The 20704-nt window shown below is 42.8% G+C and overlaps 1 protein-coding gene across 3 annotated transcripts in view; it reads right to left on the bottom strand.

Moving 5' to 3' along the window:
• Window positions 1-20704, bottom strand: part of CAMK2A (calcium/calmodulin dependent protein kinase II alpha) — a 219340-nt gene that overhangs the window by 105797 nt on the left and 92839 nt on the right. For all 3 annotated transcript variants that reach the window (XM_069763577.1, XM_069763576.1, XM_069763578.1), the window contains exon 3: window positions 20489-20548. In XM_069763577.1, the coding sequence (XP_069619678.1) occupies window positions 20489-20548 (60 nt within the window). The remainder of the gene's footprint in view (window positions 1-20488; window positions 20549-20704) is intronic.

Raw genomic sequence — 20704 nt, 5'->3', positions numbered from 1 at the left:
TTTCTCTTCAGGACAGGTTGAGTCTTCGGACTGTCCTGGTGTGGATACTGTGGTGGACAGGTTGCAGCAGATTTGGACTCATGTAGTGGACAATTTGACCTTGTCCCAGGAGAAGGCTCAACGTTTCGCTAATCGCAGACCCGTGTGGGTCCCCGACTTCGTGTTGGGGATCTGGTTTGGTTATCTTCTCGTCATATTCCTATGAAGGTTTCCTCTCCTAAGTTTAAACCTCGTTTCATTGGTCCGTATAGGATATCTGAGGTTCTTAATCCTGTGTCTTTTCGTCTGACCCTTCCAGATTCTTTTTCCATACATAACGTATTCCATAGGTCATTGTTGTGGAGATACGTGGCACCTATGGTTCCATCTGTTGATCCTCCTGCCCCGGTTTTGGTGGAGGGGGAATTGGAGTATATTGTGGAGAAGATTTTGGATTCTCGTGTTTCTAGACGGAAACTCCAGTATCTGGTTAAATGGAAGGGTTATGCTCAGGAAGATAATTCCTGGGTTTTTGCCTCTGATGTCCATGCTCCCGATCTTGTTCGTGCCTTTCATGTGGCTCATCCTGGTCGGCCTGGGGGCTCTGGTGAGGGTTCGGTGACCCCTCCTCAAGGGGGGGGGTATTGTTGTGAATTCTGTGGCAGAGCTCCCTCCTGTGGTCACAAGTGGTACTTCGGCTGATTCTCTCTGTGAGCTTCTGTTGGTGGAGGGAAGTGGTACTGCGGCTTCTGAGTTTCCTCCCTCAGGTGATCTGGTGAGGTCGTTAGGTGCTTCTTTACTTAACTCCACCTAATGCTTTGATCCTGGCTTCCTGTCAATGTTCCAGTGTTGGACTTGCTTTTCCCTGGATCATTCCTGTGGCCTGCTGCTCTGCATAGCTAAGTTCTTCTTTGCTATTTGTTCGCTATTTTTTCTGTCCAGCTTGTCTAATTTGTTGCTGGAAGCTCTGGGACGCAAAGGGTGTACCTCCGTGCCGTTAGTTCGGTACGGAGGGTCTTTTTGCCCCCTTTGCGTGGTGTTCTTTAGGGTTTTGTGTAGACCGCAGAGTTACCTTTTCTATCCTCGATCTGTTAAGAAAGTCGGGCCTCACTTTGCTGAATCTATTTCATCTCTACATTTGTCTTTTCATCTTAACTCACAGTCATTATATGTGGGGGGCTGCCTTTTCCTTTGGGGTATTTCTCTGAGGCAAGGTAGGCTTATTTTCTATCTTCAGGCTAGTTAGTTTCTCAGGCTGTGCCGAGTTGCATAGGCAGAGTTAGGCGCAATCCACGGCTGCCTCTAGTGTTGTTTGGAGAGGATTAGGGATTGCGGTCTGCAGAGTTCCCACGTCTCAGAGCTCGTTCTATGATTTTGGGTTATTGTCAGATCACTGTATGTGCTCTGACCGCTATGTCCATTGTAGTACTGAATTGCCTTTCATAACAGTGCACACCTAGTGATCTCTCCGGATGCACTCCACATTTTAGAATAGACTGCGCACCAAAAATAATCAATATAAAGCCATTATTATGGTGCGCAGATCTCAATGCATACCCCGGTAGAGCGCGTGTACGACCCCATTGAAATAATTTAGAAAATAAATCAATTGATATACAATAGTAGATGCAATAAATAGACCCAACTGAGGTTATAACTCCTTTATTTCACTGAAAATATGGCCTCACAGCTGTAAAAAACGATGTCGGGTCACTATGACCCGAACACAACAAGTGTAACTTTTTGCGTGTAGCAAAAAGTAAACAAAAAAAAAATACTCATAGGTAGGTCCCCCCAAATGAGGAAAAGTCAAGGAGTCTCAAGTTTTATAGACTTACAGAAAAAAATCTACAGGGCCACTAAAAGTCTGTTCGGGTCACTATGACCCGAACAGAACAGCAGGGTTAAGCATGATTGCTTACTAGGAGGTCATCTCTGCTCTCTCCCTTATGTTGCATAGTTTGGTCACAGAAGAAACTTGTGAGAGTAGATTATATGGGGTAATTCTACTTTCATCTATACCGAACATGAGGTACATGCATCTGCTTCTTAATACAGCATAACAGGATGTCTAAAGGACCTTTTACCAGAGAGAAAGTGAAATCAAAGTATAACAAGTATATGCATTACAAGCACATAACAGTAACACAATCGCCATCTACTGTCAGAAAAGTGTAAACTCCTCCTGTACACAAATAAGTCTGTTTCTGTTGCATTTCTGCCAACACCTCATTGCCTTGATTTATTCTCACTCTGACACTTCTCTCAGTTCTCTCACAGGAGGATGTCTGTCCTCATCACCCCTCTCTTGGCTCTCCCTGTAATGTCAGCCGACACCCTGGATGAGGGTTGCTTCCGTTTCCGCAGACACTACAGAAAAAGGGTGTTCCTGGCTGGGTGTGTGTGCTGTGTTGCAATCCCCTTAGGAGATCATGTTTTCCAGCCTGGCCAATCTTCTCTATGACCCTAAGGGTCTGGATACACTTTTCCTTCTTATTTAGTATAGATAATGCTTGCTGTTGGCGCCCCCTTGCCTGAGATAAGGAATCAGTCTGGCACTTGATACATGTTAACTTCAGAACTTGCTATCCAAGTATGGTCTTCCTCCTTTCTTCACACACACACACACACACACACACAACACCCATTTCAAAGTAGGTCTGCGGACCGTAGGTTCTTCTCTCTTCTGCATGTTCCACTAAGTGCTTGACAACAGAAGCTGAGTTCATTTTGCCTAGGTAACGTCTCCTAACCTGTAATGGCCCAAATAGTTAACCATCTCTGTCCGCCGGGTATCTAAAGTACTCCAGGCCGTAAAGCAGGCAAAACAATTCTATAAAACATGGTAATGCATTATATTACTATAAAATCTTCAAGAGGGGTGTCAACAGTTCCTCCATTCCTTTACAACCCAACCCCGTAAATTTTGACCAACTACACAATGGAGGAACACATCCACAACTGCCAGTCCTTCCCTAGGATAGCCTCCTCTGTGTTACCCTTCCCCAGGATCGCCTTCGGTGTTTTACTCTTCCCCAGGATAGCCTCCTCTGTGTTATGCTTCCCCAGTATCGCCTCCTCTGTGTTACGCTTCCCCAGAATCGCCTTCTGTGTGTTACTCTTCCCCAGGATCGCCTCCTCTGTGTTATGCTTTCCTAGTATCGCCTCCTCTGTGTTACGTTTCCCCAGGATCGCCTCCTCTGGGTTACTCTTCCCCAGGATCGCCTCCTCTGTGTTACGCTTCCCCAGGATCGCCTCCTCTGTGTTACACTTCCCCAGGACCGCCTCCTCTGTGTTATGCTTCCCCAGTATTGCCTCCTCTGTGTTACGCTTCACCAGGATCACCTCCTCTGTGTTACTCTTCCCCAGGATCGCCTTCTGTGTGCTACTCTTCCCCAGGATCGCCTCCTCTGTGTTATGCTTCCCCAGTATTACCTCCTCTGTGTTACGCTTCCCCCGGATCGCCTCCTCTGTGTTATGCTTCCCCAGTATTACCTCCTCTGTGTTACGCTTCCCCAGGATCGCCTCCTCTGTGTTATGCTTCCCCAGTATTACCTCCTATGTGTTACGCTTCCCCAGGATCGCCTCCTCTGTGTTACACTTCCCCAGGATCGCCTCCTCTGTGTTATGCTTCCCCAGTATTACCTCCTCTGTGTTACGCTTCCCCAGGATCGCCTCCTCTGTGTTACACTTCCCCAGGATCGCCTCCTCTGTGTTATGCTTCCCCAGTATTGTCTCCTCTGTGTTACGCTTCACCAGGATCACCTCCTCTGTGTTACGCTTCCCCAAGATCGCCTCCTCTGTGTTACACTTCCCTAGGATCGCCTCGTCTGTTTTATGCTTCCCCAGTATTGCCTCCTCTGTGTTACGCTTCGCCAGGATTGCCTCCTCTGTGTTACGCTTCCCCAGGATCGCCTGCTCTGTGTTACTCTTCCCCTGGATCGCCTCCTCTGTGTTATGCTTCCCCAGTATCGTCTCCTCTGTGTTATGCTTCCCCAGTATCATCTCCTTTGTGTTACGCTTCTCCAGGATCGCCTCCTCTGTGTTACACTTCCTCAGGATCGCCTCCTCTGTGTAAACATTATCATCATAGCATTACACATTCATGCCCTCAAATCATGGTAAACCACATTTCAAAGATCTTCGGCTAAACTGAAATCTGGTGACTGCAGACGATGTTGGGACATGCTGCCCTCACTGACTACTTCATAGAACTAAGGTTATGTTCACATTGCATTTTTGCTGCATGTCAGTGAGTCTTCCGTCTGAAGCTCTGAAAAATGAGATTTGCATAGAACTCGCTACTGGAATAATGACATTAATGAGGTCCATGGAGTTGCTTTGTCCTCTGTCTAGCCTCCATTTTGGCAAAATCCGCAGTCGACCATGCTTTTGTGACCACCTCCAGAAGGCGGACCCTGCTGAAATGGTGGCAAAACGGAGCTCAAAGTTACTTTGTATGCCTCATTAAAATAAATGGCTTTATTCCACTTGAATCTCATGGTTTAGGACTTATGGTGGAATATGATTAAAACGCAATGTGAACATACCCTTCTAAAGAAGGTTAGAAGGTAACAGCCTCATATACACCAAGGTAAATGTGCCTCAATAAGACAGTCTTGAAGACCACCTGCTACTGAACCTTGAGAGATAACCTAGTCCAGTATCCACAGCAGAAAACCAAAACACAATTCCTAGCGATTTTTTTTTACTAAAATGTTGCGTTGTGATGTGTGAAGAAAGAAAAATAAGGCTAACAAGGACATTTCTTTTTAGAGCACCAATAATTGTGTGGAAGTGAATCGGATAAAGGCCATTATAAGTCCAGTAGATTCCATGCATCTACATTTATCTGCACCTATTAAGTGATATTATTATCAACCCCGGGTGGCAAACACTTCTCTGTAAACGCTTTTTGTCATTAACACATATTGTGAAGCGATTCCGATGGCAGTGACATTTCTTGATGACTCTCACTTCATGTTCAGGCCTAAAATAAAATTTTAATATTAAGTGATTTTTTGATCTCATTTTGTCATATACCGTGTTCTGTGCTGTGAGAACTTCATGTGGTTGCGACTGAGCGTCTATGCAATCTCAATACGCGAAGAGAAGAAGCTGCTGACAATCACCTTTGTTGGAGGAAGCTTTTCTAACTTGGATTTCAACATGCCAAATCCTTTGTTCCCAACATGCCAAATCCTTCCTTCCCCGCACATGCTTTAAGAGAAACTTAGGACACCCTCACACACATTAGATGGTTGACTGGTCCTGATGAAATTGGTGGGAGTGGACACATTTCTTCTAATATGTGCATGATCACCATTACATTTACATAGTTGCCAATACTTTGGGGTGTATTTAAGTCTTGCCCAAACCTGGATTATGACTTAAGTGGGAATGGCCTTGTCCCTGCGAATATCCCCAATCCTCCTTGGAATGCCCTTGACCTTCCCCAAAATGTCCCAAAATGTTCCCTTTTACGAGGGTTATACATAAACCTCTTTCAGCTCAGGAGTCCCAGAAAATCAGGGACAATTGGCGACAACACTTTGATTGGTCACATGTACAATACTAGTGAGTGGCCAGGAGAAAAGTAGGCATACGCAACCAGTATTGCTGGGTATAAACCTACTAGAAATTTTTGTATAAAGCATTGACAATGGCTCCACTCATGGCCGTTAGAGGCAGATGATGGCTGATTAATACCATCATCTGCCGGGAAAAACACGGGCTCAGTACATGAGCCCGCATGAAAGACAGGGAGCCAACATTGGACATGTCAATACATCTAAGGTCAGTATGGGGTTCTAAAATGTAATGCTACTATAACTACAGACCACATTCTTACTAATATGGGGTAAATTGTGGCAAATGTAATTAAAGAAACAAACCTTATGATTAAAGAGGAAAAAAACAGAGATGTGATTGACCCCATAGACTATCACAGGTACGTGAAAAACACAGATAGCACTCGAATGCGAAAATCGGACATCTGAAAGAGACTTAAAGGAGGTGACTATAGTTTTTTGGGGGAAAAACCAGGTCTCAGGCTCCCTTTAAGACAGAAATTACTGCAAAACCACTTATCCATATATTTGTTTCTGTCCTTAGAATTGTCGAAAGATGTACTGAATTTATTAACCTCTTATTGGACTGATCAGTTTTAAGCCAATCAATTTTTTTCTTTATACTATCATCCCAAGAGTCCCAATCTTTTGCTGATTTTTTGGGGGGTGTATTATGCCACGAATGCTTGTTTTTTAGGCACATGTTGTATTTTCCAATGGCCCCATATCGGGATATACTGCATAATGTATTTTTTTTTTTTTTAGGTATGGAAAGTTTTTATTTCTATGGCGCTTACGTGATAAACGCATTCTACGCAGCAATATATGGTAATTATGATAATTCCAAATGATTTTTTTTAGTTTATTTTTATGTTTTACTACCTGCACGATAAAATGTGTTTTTCTGCAATAAAACCACAACGCAAATGCAATTTTGAAAAATTGAAAATGCAATGAATTGAGATGTTGCACCTAACACATGTTTTACATAGGGACTGTGATACGATGATACTGGAGAGACTGTTGGAACTATGAAGCTTGAATATTATGTCGTCGGTTGCTAAAAATTATTTTATAAATTATTTTTTAATATTTTCCATAAGGGACCAGTGGAACTAATTCTTCTGGATCAGATTTAGGGGATCCAGGGGTGTTTTTAATGCGTTTTTTTTCCAGTCTTTCGACATGGACAGAATGTGGCCATTGTAGCCTGTCGGTGCCAGATGTCATCCACGCCAGAAGAGGAGACCACCAAGCAACCCATTGTGCTCTGGCCATGTGTTTAGGACAGCATTGGGTCAGCAAACAGAAAGTTTGCCTTGGGTAAAAGGTAAGACCCAGCTATAACTGCAGGCATGGCAGCGCTATGTAGGAAAACAGAGTTTAATTCCGGTTTCTCCATGAGTTCCCATCAGCGACAAACATCACATTGTCTTGATAGATGAGTTTCGATGCTAAATCTTCCCTGCCAAGGAGCCATCAAAACGCAATGCTGCTGCCTGCCTGTAGCTCTCCAGGACTGACAGCGCAACACAACCTTCTCGGTATCATACCGGCATCCCTAGAGAGATATCGCTCCACTGTGACCTACTTCTCCGCGGGGAGCTGGCATCACAGGCAGGTGTGATAACATCTGCGTGACATAGCCTGCCCACGCTGCAATCAAGGTGCGCTGCAATCAAGGCGCGCTTGTCCGTGAAGCTGGGAATTTAGCTGCCAAGTGCATTCAGCTTATCAGTGGGGACTGGATGCCTGAATTCTAGTGCAAAATAAAGAAAGAAAAGGTTTTAAGTACTAAAACATTATATCGATAAGTCTGAATAAACCCTTTTATTCTAGCAGGTCATTTTGAATTACGTGATACAACCCATTTTTTGTCTTTTTTCACCCCATCATTTAAAGAGAATGCGTAGTCAGATGATGACTTATTGTTTAAGGGCTTGTTCACACATTGCATTTGCGCATGTTTTTTTTCCCCATGGACATAAAGCTGTATTTTACAGTATCAGCAAAATGTATAAAGTTTCTGAAATCTCATGACAGTATCAGACTGGGGTGCCAAGGGCCCACCAGTAACCAACTCCAGGGCCCCACTTTTCAGCTACATGCAAATGTGACATTATCACAACCACAAATTTATATAACAATGGTCTGGGTAGATTGGTAAATGAAGATGCCGCTATTGTCTGTACATAGAGAATCAAGTATATAGTGTCAAGTACTGCTCACATAAGAAGGTGGTAGCTCACTCCTGCACAGAGGCCCACCAGAGGATTCTCCTGTTCTCCTGTGGACCAGTCCGAGCCTGCGTGCACAGATTTCCTATTTACTATTTCCATGAAGATTTGACCCTTTGGGCTACGTTCCCACATTGAGCTTTAGATGAGGTTTTTTATACTTCATATTTTTGAAAAAATGCAAGTAATCTATTTTACTTAAAGAGTGCAGAAACTGTCACGTCTCTGTTGTCGGGTGTCCCAGGACCAAGGGCTCCTTACCTGTCCTTAACGCTAGGAGCACCCTAGCTCGCCCTGTTCCCCGGATTACTTCTGATGGTGAAGATGCTGGGGCCACATACCTTACCTTAGGTCCTGAATACTACCTCAGTCTGTACCCTTCCCCCTACACCATACACCAACCAGAATAACAAGGTAATACAAACAGGGATAAAGGAAAATACTAATCATTCAAATGTACACACATAAACAACCTAGGAATACACTGGGGAGTGGAGGTTGGGGTTAAACCAAAGTAGGAGAAGAAAGGGAATGATCACACAGCCAAAACCTAGCAACAGTCACAGATAAACCCACCAAACGCCTACTCCAACAATAACCACCAACAATCTCCAGCCATGCATCATAAGCCAACTCTGACAATGAGTGCTAGTCAGGGCCCAGATTATATAGGAGACTGGAGTGCAGGGCCGGCTCCAGGTTTTTGAGGGCCCCGGGCGAAAGAGTCTCAGTGGGCCCCCCCCCCTTTAACACATACCCGATTTATGATGCACAGATATGGCAGAGAAATGTATAGTACAATGCCAGATTTCACTTCTTACATGAGTGACAGCTATTGTAAATTCTGCAGTGTATATATACAGGACAGGAGGAGTGGTACTGTGCAGTGTATATATACAGGAGGAAAGGTGCTGTGCAGTGTATATATACAGGGGGAAAGGTGCTGTGCAGTGTATATATACAGGAGAGGTGCTGTGCAATGTATACATACAGGAGGAAAGGTGCTGTGCAGTGTATATATACAGGGGGAAAGGTGCTGTGCAGTGTATATATACAGGAGAGGTGCTGTGCAGTGTCGTGAGCAGGGCGTTGTTGTATCAGAAAATCTTTTCTGTTTTGAGTTTTTCTATGAAACAAAGACTTTTCTACATAAACAACGTTGTTTGGTTTTGCGGCCCTAACAGATCTGTGCTACAAAGTAACATCGCTCGGGCATTAATGAGGGACCTGATGCTGAATCCTTTCCACAAACCCTAATGACCCAATTAGTGCCCCGTCATTAGAAGCTCATTAAACGCCTCCCTGTCCCGAGCAATCATGTACAGTATGGGGGGATCCTGCAGCCCACCCGTGACTGCTCCATACCATACACTGCCCTCTGTTGCTCTCACTATTATCCTGTGCATTTCTCTGTCATCGTTACCCCATGTTACACTTGTCACCCCCCACTACAGAGTAGCAGGGCAGCCAATGTCACCCCCTCCCGGACCCTAATGGCAGTAGGAAATGTCTGCTCCTCTATTGGGTTGGAACCTGATTTAATCAAGGAATAATGTGGATTTGTTGCCGGTGGCTGCAGGGGAAGGGTTAAGTGATGCCATGTCCTTGGTGGGAGCAGTGGCAGCTGCTGGGACCTGGACAGAGACAACCAATGTTGCTGTGACTGCACAGTGTGACCTGGAGGAGAGAAATCACCCACATGCCAGCACTGGGCAGAGTCCCTCCAGTCTCCAGCATGGGGCCACGGGGCCCCAACCTACAGCCCACATGGCAGCAGTTCCCCTTCCTCCTGGCATCTGGTTAACCCCATTTATGCGGGTCAGATTGTTATCTTTAAGGTTTAGCAATAACCTTCATACAGATGGGAAGGGGTTAAGCTTCTTCCTACCCCACTGGTGCAGGTTTGGTGCAGCATGCATGTATTCTGGGGTTCTGGGAGAGCTGGGTGGCTGCAGGCTGCACCCCACCAGCTGCTCCTCCAGACATCACCCACATTTTTAGGCAGCAGAGACAGACAGCAGCAGACTGAGCCACAGGACCAACTGCAATTATTGCTGGATACCTTTGCACTCTGGTAGGACTAGCTCCTCCGGAATCTTCCTGATAAGTTCAGCTCAGCACTGTCTGCAGCCAGCCAGGGGCCAGAGCAGAGAACTGCTCTCTCCGCCCACAATGTCACACTGGCTGCCTTCTGTTAACCCCTATGTGTGCCTGCCTGGCTGCACTGACTGAGTGAGAAGATGCTTGTGTCAGAGCTGGCACATAGGGGTTAAGAGAACGCAGCCAGCAGTGACTTTGTGGGCGGAGAGAGCACGTTATCTCCTGCTCTGCTCTCCCAGCTGCTAGTGGGCCCCCCTTTCTTCCCAAGGCCCCGGCATTTGCCCGCTGTGCCGGGTGCTGACGCCGGCCCTGCTGGAGTGGCTAACAGTGCACAGCTGAGAGCCTTAGCTCCAGGAGTTCTCAACTGAGCAGATTAACCCCTGCACTGCTAAGAGAAATTTAGACCATTTAAAATGAAGGTGAAGTGATCTAATCAGTGCAGGAGTAGGAGAAATCAGACGCTGCGGTCTTCTTCTGGCTCCTCTCTGTCGTGGTAAACCTGTGACAGAAATTGTGCAAAAAATCTGCAACATCAAAAACTCACTAAAAGCTCATCGTGGAAATGTAGCCTTAGGCTGTGTCCTCACATTGAGCATTTGGTGAGTTTTTTTTACAAAGCATATTTTTGAAAAATTGCAAGAAACCTATTTTACTTAAAGGGACAGACATGGTGCAAAAAATCTGCAACATGAAAAAATCGTGGGAAAATAGTGTTAGGCTTTGTTCACAAGTTGCGTTTTTGCTGCGATTTTTAATGTAAAGTTTAAGCTGCTTACAAAAAAGCAGGTTATGCTACATTTTTGCTGTTTTTTTCTTGCAGCATTTTTGTCAGGGAACATTTGTCTCTTGTGCATGTTGGTAAAGTGCATAAAAAATTCTGATTCACCTTCATCAGGTTTTGGCACCAAAAGCGCAGCAAACCTTGATACCTACGTTTTTGCAGTGTTTTTTACACTATTCAAAGTTTTCAATGATTGAAAAAAGTTGAAAAACTCTGAAAAAAAGAGACAAAAACTGCCGTGTCAAAACTACAGTAAAAAAAAATTATTTAGCCAATAGATGCAGTAATGGTGCAAAAAAGCTGCAACATCAAAAACTCAACAAATACTCCAAGTGGGAACAGCCTGCCAGCCTAATAATCATCCTAACAATAATAAATAATACATTTAAAAAATGTAATCTGAAAGCAGAATGATGTAGAGTCAGAGAGCCTGATTCCAGTGGTGTGTCACTTATTGGGCTGTGTTGCTGTTTCAATAAAATTAGTGTCTTATCAGAAGGAGATTATCACTACAGGACTAGTTATCTCGTGCCTCCTGGTCCACTGTTCTGTGCAACACCCTCACCACTGATGCTCAGTGTACACAGTGCTCAGTGTACACAGGAATCTGACAATCGGGGCATGGGCAGGGTTATACACAGGGCTTAGCATTGCTGACCCGAGCACTGCAGAAAAAAACAGGGATTGTTTGAAAATAACAGCATGCAGAGAAGTGACACATCATTGGAATCAGAATCTCTGCCCCTACATCATACTGCTGTCAGATTGCATAGCAAGAACTTGGAAATTGATCCCGCTAACGTGGTTCTGCTCTAAATACCAGAATGGAAGACCATGTAGTTTCTATAGGACTTTTGAAAGGAAAGAACCATACCCATCACTAAAGGGTGGGGAGAACCTGTGCAGGACCCCTTTAATATAGGATCTGAATTTTTAGCCAAGTAGGAGATGGGAAACTGGTCAAAGGGTAAGAAAAACAGGGAAGAGAGGAAAAAAACACTGGTCCGTCTGACCTGGTAGTAAAAACTTGTGCAAACAGGAGAAGTCCAGCTCATCTTGGTTGAAGCTTTCAATGATTCTCAGTAGGGAAAGGCCACTACTGCCCCTTGTGGTCAAAGACTGCATAGCAAATAGAAGATTTTTCAGTTGATTCTTGTTTAAAATAATATTTCAAAAACAGTTATTTCATATCATAAAATTTGGCACTGATAATAAATGCAAGCAAGAATTAGCTTCCTACACGTTTCAGACTGAGAAAAAGTCCTTAAGGGGGTTTTTCACTACTGGGACAACCCCTTCTAGTTAAAAAAATATTTGGCCCCCCATAAGACAATAAAGTCAATACTCCCCGCCGGTGCTGTTCCCCCAGTGTTGACACTCGTGCTGTTGTTGTGACATGTAGCGACAGTGCCCAATCAGTGCTGCTCTCACTGTCTCCGCCTTCGGACAGATTGAACATGAACAGGAAGTCCGGGCTGCAGCTGATCTCTGACTTCCTCTTCCTGCTCAATTCGACAGGAAGTGGGGACAGTGAAGCCAGCTTTGATTGGGCGCCGGTGTCACATGTCACAACAACAGCGTGGGAACTCCAGGAGGCGAAGTGCCGACATCATGGGAACGGCGCCGGCATGGGAGGTGAGTATAACCTTTATTGTTCTACGGGGGCCAAGCGACGGGTATGAGAAGAAGTTGTCCAATTCTTACGATATGGCGTAAAAGTTTTTGAAATATTTTAATCAAAAATCGGCTGGAAAATCATCTATTTGTTACGCAGCAAAAACTTTTACCATAATTGGTGTCTTCGTCTTAGCCTTGGAGTCTTTCTCTTCTATGTTCCTCTCCACACTTAAGAATCAAATGGGTCTTGGGGCAAAGATGGTTGTAGACACGCAGTTGACGCATGATAGAGCCCGATGTCCTTAGATTTGGTTTCCACGTTTCTTTTCTATACAGATAAAGCTCGCCATGTCTCATAAAAGAAGGGCTCAACGGGAATCTCACGGTTTGGAGGAAAACACACACAAAGAGCAATATTCGAAAGCACCAAGTTGTAGATATAATTGAAGGATTTGCCGTCCTACCCTGCGATCTACGGCCGAGGTCCAACGGCGCCGGTGACATTACATTAGCATCTTTCTAGCTCTTATCCTTCCCAATTAATCGTGACCTTGAGTTGATTTACGCCCAACGCAGTTGCTCATTTTACAAATTCTGCTGCCTCCTCTCATTCTTTAGCCCTACAGCTCCGGTCTTCGCGCGTTCTTTGTTCTTTCTCGTGTCATACTGGTTACTAATTATGTAACTAGGAGGAGATGAGATGACAGCTCCATGAATGTATTTAGGCAGCAAGAACAATGTATAAGAAAAAAAAATGGGAACATTAATTGTACTTATCCCCAAGATACTGAACCCTAAGACGCTCATTAGCTCTTAAAGCTTTCCTAAGAAAAATCAAAAAATTATTGATCTCAAATCCGTGATTTAATATGTCATTTATACTTAATGAATGTGTCACTGGTTTCATAAAAAAAAAAATTATAGATCTTTAAAGGGGCTGCTTTATCACCCAAAACAGCGCCACACCTATCTATAAGTGGTGTCTGGTACTGCAGCTAAGTAGAATGGAGCTGGAATGTGAAACACAGCCAAGATGTTTCTAATCTTATATAACCCCTTTAACAGTAGCATTATGTAGTGGCTGAGACCCTGATTCCAGAGATGTATCACTTACTTTACTGGGTGCAGCAGTTGTGATACAATCACAGTTTTCTCTGCTGCAGCGCTCAGAACACTGAGCTGTGTATAACTCCGCCCACACCACTGATTGGTAGTTTTCTGTCGGCTGGACTATCAGGCACGGGACACCTAGTCCTCTAGTGCTAATCTACTGCTGATAAAACACTGATTGTACTGAAACTATAGCCCAATAAGTGACACATCGCTGCAATCAGGGTCTCTTCCACTACATTATGCTGCTCTAAGATTTCATAGCAAAAACTCTGCTGATGGATTCCCTTTAACATCTTAACGGTTGGGTCAATTTTAGTTTTTTCTTTCTCTTCTAACAAAAACCACAACTTTTTTTTTATTTTTCTGCTAAAATAGACATATGTTTGCCAGTTTGTTTATTGCGGGACAAGTTTGAAAAAAACACCATTCATTTTACCATTTAATCTAGTGAAAACAGGAAGAAAGCTCCAGGTGACATGATTAAAAAACAAGCGGTAATTCTGACTGTTTTTTCCGTCAGTTTTGTTTTTACGGCGTTCAATGTGCAGTAAAAATGACCTAGTAATATTATTTTTCAGGTCAGTACAATTATGAAGATACCAAAATTATATAGCTTTTTTTCTATATTTTTGTGGTTTAAAAAAAAATAGCTTTGTAAAAAAAAATGGCTTGTGTAGCTATTTTATGGGAAATTTAACTTTTTGATTTTTCCTTCAATGAAACTTTGTTAGGGCATATTTTTTGCATGGGGAGCTGAATATTTGATTATTGATTCGAATTTGAGATGCAATAATGTTTTGACCACTTTTTATTGCAGTTTTTGGGGAGGTGTGATAACCAAAAATAGCAATTTTTTCCATTTTTCTTTCTTCTTTTCGTTTATTAAAGGGGTAACTAAGTAGATATTTACATAGATCGTACTTTTACAGATGTGGCAATAATAAATGCGCTTATATTTATAATTGCTTTATTTTTTAAAGGAAAAAAATGTGTGATTTACATTTACGTTTGTATCTTTATTAATATTTTATTAAACTTTTTAAATACTTTTGACTTTAATGTATATATTTTTTTTATCTTCCTATCGGACTTGAACCTCCAATGGTTTGATCACATGTGCTGTTATGTCCCACGACTTGGGAATCATGCAGTATTGTATTGTTGCTGATGCCCTGCTATGCAATAAGGTTTGCCTTTTGGAAGTTTGTCCTCCCTCTCTGTCCTCCTCCATAGCTAAAATGTCTGTAAACCCCCCCCCCCCCCCCCCACACACACACACACACACTTCTTATCTACTGTACTTATACAAAACTACAAGAATTTAGATTGAAAATAAATCTTCCTCTGGAATCTTCCTACGTGACTCTGCAGTCGAGTCAAGCTATCTGATGAAATCTCTTTGTGTGAGTACTAGTACATAAAGACATTCACAAAAACAGAGCCTCAAGCGTCCACACACTCAGCCTAGTTATGGAGTCAAAATATTTACTATATACATTCATCAGTATTGCTATTTGCAGATGTTCCTACACTGCCATGGTAATACATCACCCCTCAATTTTGGGCATGTACCTCTAAGTATTTTAAATTCTACTGTCAGAGATTGTACCTGGTTAAACAGCAGCAATCTGCACTAGATTCAATCATTGGTGTTAGAAGCAGGTGCCGACTGTATCACTCCCACCACATACAGTCACCCTTTCTATGTCAAGAAGGGGTTGAAAAGAATATTAGGGTAACCTATCAATCCTACTAAGGGAACAAAGGAAAAACAGGAGAACAGTGGCTTTTACGCCATTTAAATTTTTTTTGTTTTACATATTTATGGACCTTTTTAAGAGAAGCTAGCAAATCTTTGGGTTCCATTGGGCAACCGTTGAACAGAAACCACATTGGTAGTTTTCCAATAATCAGGGGTGTAACTATATTGAGCCCTGGAGCTTAAAGGGGTAGGGTTCTCTTTAAGGATATTACATCATGTATACTAATTCTACCAATGGACCAGTAGCGTGAAAACATCCTAATATTTTAGTATTCTGTGGGCAAGCTCTTAAATCTTGCATGCAATCTTTAAAAAATCTAGCAATTTCTGTATTTTTCTAACGCCAAAACTGTCCTAAGCACTGAAGAACCAGACTACATTTTGTCCCTGGCCCCTGTCAAACATGTTAAACCTTTTTTGTAATAGATGTGGTCCTGGACATGCTTCTTGTGGGCTTACCAATTCGGATTCGGGTCTTCTACACAGAATTCTGTTGCTATGGAAACCTTCACTGCTGCAAAAGGCAAATCTCCTGTCCCGTAAAAAAAAAAAAAGAACGAACGAAGAGGTCCATGGTGCTAGGGAGACAGATTGAACCTGACAGGCTGCTCATAAATGATATAAAACATTAATAAATCCCTGGCACTCTCGCACTGCATATACGAGAGTGCAAGCAGCAATATCACCAGGAGAGCAGAAACATAATATTGTGTTTGCTTCGCTCCGAGTACCAGTTTTGCATCAGTTATTGTTATTTTGATATTCATTTACAATATGCCGGAAAAAAAAATGGTGGGAACGGTAGCAGTTACAAGATCGCCAACTCCTACGGGCTGGGGATCACTGAGCGTTACGGCTACTTTGTGGGAGAAACATAATCAGGCAATGTTTCATAGTTTTTAGGGCAACTGTAACTGTGTTTTGTGGGACTGTTCCCTGTGAGAATTTTCACATTTTTCATTATTCGTAATTTCTGTTATTCAGCGTTGTACATTTATTAGGTTCATATACTCATCGGTGTTTTTAGATTTTTTTATGTCCCACCAGGCAATATTTTTGATAAGCATCAAGCCATTAAACTAGTCCTGTTTTCCTAAGGGGTTATTCCCATCTCCTTTTTTCATGGCGGAGACGGGAAGAATAACTTTGTCCCGGCACCGACAAAGAAGTGAAGGTGCAAAAAACTCTAAGCGGTCACATGACCGTGACGTCATGGCAGGTTCTTTTCCCATACAATCCTTGGCACCGGAACCTGCCGGAGCGTCACGAAAGGTGAGTATATAATGATTTTTTATTTTTTTTAAAATCATTTTTAACATTAGATGTTTTTACTATTGACGCTGCATAGGCAGCATCAATAGTAAAAACTTGGTCACACAGGGTTAATAGCGGCGGTAACAGAGTGCGTTACCCGCGGCATAACGCGGTCCGTTACAGCTGGCATTAACCCTGTGTGAGCGGTGACTGCGGGGAGTATAGAGCGGGCGCCGGATGCTGACTGCAGGGGAGGGACTAATTGGACTGTGGCCGTCGATGATTGGTCGCGGCCGCCATGACAGGCAGCTGGCGAGACCAATCAGTGACTTTGATTCCATGACAGACAGAGGCCGCGACCAATGAATATCTGAGACAGACAGACAGACAGAAGGACAGAAAGACGGAAGTGACCCTTAGACAATTATATAGTAGATAGTATGAGAAGGGAGTAGCTTTTTAAAGGCAAACTGTCAGCATTTATAATACTGATGTATTTTAATGAGATGTGTTTGGTCCACTACAGCGCCAGATATTTATATAATATGGTAGGGAAATGGCACACTAAGGTGGTGCAATGGTGGCCAGTACTCATAAATAGCAAGGACTCGTAAGAGAAAGTTCTTCCAATGAGTCCATTGTGCTTTGGCAATGACAGGGGAGCCTGGGGGCATCAAATATTTCCTCTACATGTAATCCAATGGCAAGAGAAGTTTAATAGAGCAGGAGTTACGCTCCCGGTAGCCCGACCCTGGGAGACATGAGGGACCTGTGTTGAGATACTAATATGTCTAACGATATCTGTAGCTGTTTTTTGTCATAATGTCAGAAATTTATTGAAACTTTTAAGCTGGTTTCTATGAAAATTCTTTATGCGCAAAAATTTAATGTGATTTGCAAGAGAATACAAGGCAGAAATCCAAGGCTGATCCTCAGAATTCTATTGTCATTGTCTAGTTTAATATTCCATGGAATGGCAAACGCAAAAATCCCATTCGATGAGCGTAATCTGCATGGGGCTACAGACCTCTTCTTTTTTTTCTGGGTCGCTGGCCGTAATTCTGCACAGAAATAAATGAACAGTGACACTGGTTTCTCACTGAAAACAATAGGAGGAGGTTCGTGGGCAGATTTCACATAATCCACACCATCATCCGTGTGAGAAAAATAGGTTTGGGAGGTGGAATATGCATCTCTAGTTTCTCCGGAAAACACCGTTGACAACCATAAAATATTTCTTGCCGTGAAATTTTTCAGAGTACATTTGTACATTCGTCCTTGTGTAGCAATCGAGTAGAGAAAGTATTCCCTAAATTATGCGGAGCAGCTTTATAGGGGACTTACACATCAAAAGATTGCTAAGAAGTTCTCCAAATTTATCTAGAAGCCTTCAAAAATAATTTAACACAATTTTAATAACTGCCAGATATAATTCACTAAGCCTCTTATGAAACCACTAAAACCCAAGCTTAGCCAGTGGACCACCAACAATGGACCACCTATATTGGATCTGGCAGAAGCTAGACCATTAGCCTCTTGTGAAAAAATTAAAACCCAAGCTAGCCATGGATCACTGGCGTAAGGCCTGAAAGATAGCAGAAAATCAGTGTCTTGTAAAACTCAAACTAGCTCATGCATCAATGATATTGGGTCCTGCAGAGAGAAGACCATCAACCGCTAGTAAAATATTAAAACCCATGGTAGCCCATGGATTACTGGTATTGGTCCTGGCAGTGAGGAGACCATCAGCTTCTTTTAAAACTATTAAAACCTAAGAAAGCCCATATGGGTAGATTGTCAAATAAATCAAATGCTCTCTTTATCTGTACATAGTGATTCAAGTACTGGTGCTTCTCACAAAATTAGAATATCATCAAAAAGTTAATTTATTTCAGTTCGTCAATACAAAAAGTGAAACTCACATATTATATAGAGTCATTACAAACAGAGTGGTGTATTTCAAGTGTTTATTTCTGTTAATGTTGATGATTAAAGCCAATGAAAAACAAAAAGTCATTATCTCAGTAAATTAGAATAATTGAAAAAAAAAACACCTGCAAAGGCTTCCTAAGCGTTTAAAAAGGTCCCTGAGTCTGTTTCAGTAGCTCCACAATCATGGGGAAGACTGCTGACTTGACAGATGTCCAGAAGGCAGTCATTGACACACTCCACAAGGAGGGTAAGCCACAAAAGGTCATTGCTAAAGAAGCTGGCTGATCACAGAGTGCTGTATCCAAGCATATTAATGGAAAGTTGAGTGGAAGAAAAAAGTGTGGTAGAAAAAGGTGCACAAGCAACCGGGATAACTGCAGCCTTGAAAGGATTGTTAAGAAAAGGCAATTCAAAAATGTGGGGGAGATTCACAAGGAGTGGACTGCTGCTGGAATCTTTGCTTCAAGAGCCATCACACACAGACCTATCCAGGACATGGGCTACATGTGTCACATTCCTTGTGTCAAGCCACTCATGATCAATAGACAAACGCCAGAAGCATCTTACCTGGGCCAAGGAGAAAAAGAACTGGACTGTTGCTCAGTGGTCCAAGGTGTTGTTTTCAGATGAAAGTAAATTTTGCATTTCATTTGAAAATCAAGGTCCCAGAGTCTGGAGGAAGAGTGGAGAGGCCACAATCCAAGCTGCTGGAGGTCTAGTGTGAAGTTTCCACAATCAGTGATGGTTTGGGGAGCCATGTCATCTGCTGGTGTAGTTCCACTGTGTTTTATCAAGACCAAAGTCAGAGCAGCTGTCTACCAGGACATTTTAGAGCTCTTCATGCTTCCCTCTGTCGACAAGCTTTTTGGAGATAAAAATTTCATTCTCCAGGAGGACTTGGCACCTGTCCACACTGCCAAAAGTACCAAGACCTGGTGTAAAAACTACAGTATCACTGTGCTTGATTGGCCAGCAAACTCGCCTGACCTTAACCGCATAGAGAATCTATGGGGTATTATCAAGAGGAAGATGAGAGACACCAGACCCAACAAAGCAGACGAGCTGAAGGCTGCTATCAAAGCAACCTGGGCTTCCATAACACCTCAGCAGTGCCACAGGCTGATCGCCTCCATGCCACACCGCAGTAATTTATGCCAAAGGAGCGCCGACCAAGTATAGAGTGCATTTATTGAACATACATTTCAGTAGGCCAACGTTTTGGATTTTTAAATCAATTTTCAAGCTGTTGTTATAAAGTATTCTAATTTACTGAGATAATGACTGTTGGGTTTTCATTGGCTGTAAGCCATAATCATCAACATTAACAGAAATAAACACTTGAAATAGATCACTCTGTTTGTAATGACTCTACATCATATATGAGTTTCACTTTTTGTGTTGAAGAACTGAAATAAATTAACTTTTTGATGGTATTCTAATTTTGTGAGAAGCACCTGTATATAGTGCCAAGTACTGTTTGTTTGCTAGCCTATGGATCACTGGTATTGAGCCTGCCAGGTATCAGACCGTCAGCTTCTTGCAAAACTATTAAAACACAAGCTAGCCCATGGACCTCCGCTATTGCCCCGGCAGTAAGTAAACCATCAGCATTGGGTTTGCCAAACATTAGCCTTAAGCAATGGGTTTTGGAGCAAGTAGACCATCAGTAAATAACACAATAACAAGAAACACTAATAGAATGCTAAAAACAGAGAGAAAGGAATTCACTACATGCCAAATGGTAGACTATTCACAATCCATGGATGAGAATAAGACTGTGGTATGAGCAAGAGTTTATATTGGGTGGTACAACAGGACTCTGTGCCTATAGTGCTGGATGCCAGACGAGGCATCAAAAAGCCACCTTGCTTTAGGCACGATACATAGATTCAGAATTATACATGTGAACTGAACCCAAGCAGAGTGAAAATAAAACCTAACTGAATCTCTGGTATAAACTTTTGATCTACAAAAGTAACTTTGTACACTACAAACTAAGAGAAGGACACTCGAGCTCATACACTTTTTGGACTAAAGTTACAGGAGACCATACATTGCTTCGCTCATCAACCTGCTGTTTTGGGGGTTGCAGCAGTTTTGTCAACATTTTACAAAATATTTTTGTTGGATGCTCGAGACTGACCTATATTCGGATGCTTCAGGAGACGACAAATTCTTGCCTCACGTTCCAGTTTCTGATGATCTAAAAGGAGAAAGAAAAGAAACATAAGTTGTTTCCAAATGACAAAATCGGCAGCAAATGACCCTGATGCTCAGATGGAGGTGCAGCTTTGTCCATTCGGGTCCAACGGTATCAACACTCGGCACTCTAGTCCCACAAGTAACATTGTATAACATC

Source organism: Ranitomeya imitator, chromosome 4 (assembly GCF_032444005.1).
Source record: "Ranitomeya imitator isolate aRanImi1 chromosome 4, aRanImi1.pri, whole genome shotgun sequence".
NCBI classification, from domain to species: domain Eukaryota; kingdom Metazoa; phylum Chordata; class Amphibia; order Anura; family Dendrobatidae; genus Ranitomeya; species Ranitomeya imitator.
Note: the sequence above shows the minus strand (reverse complement) of the source record. Positions and strands in the feature narration are given on the sequence as shown.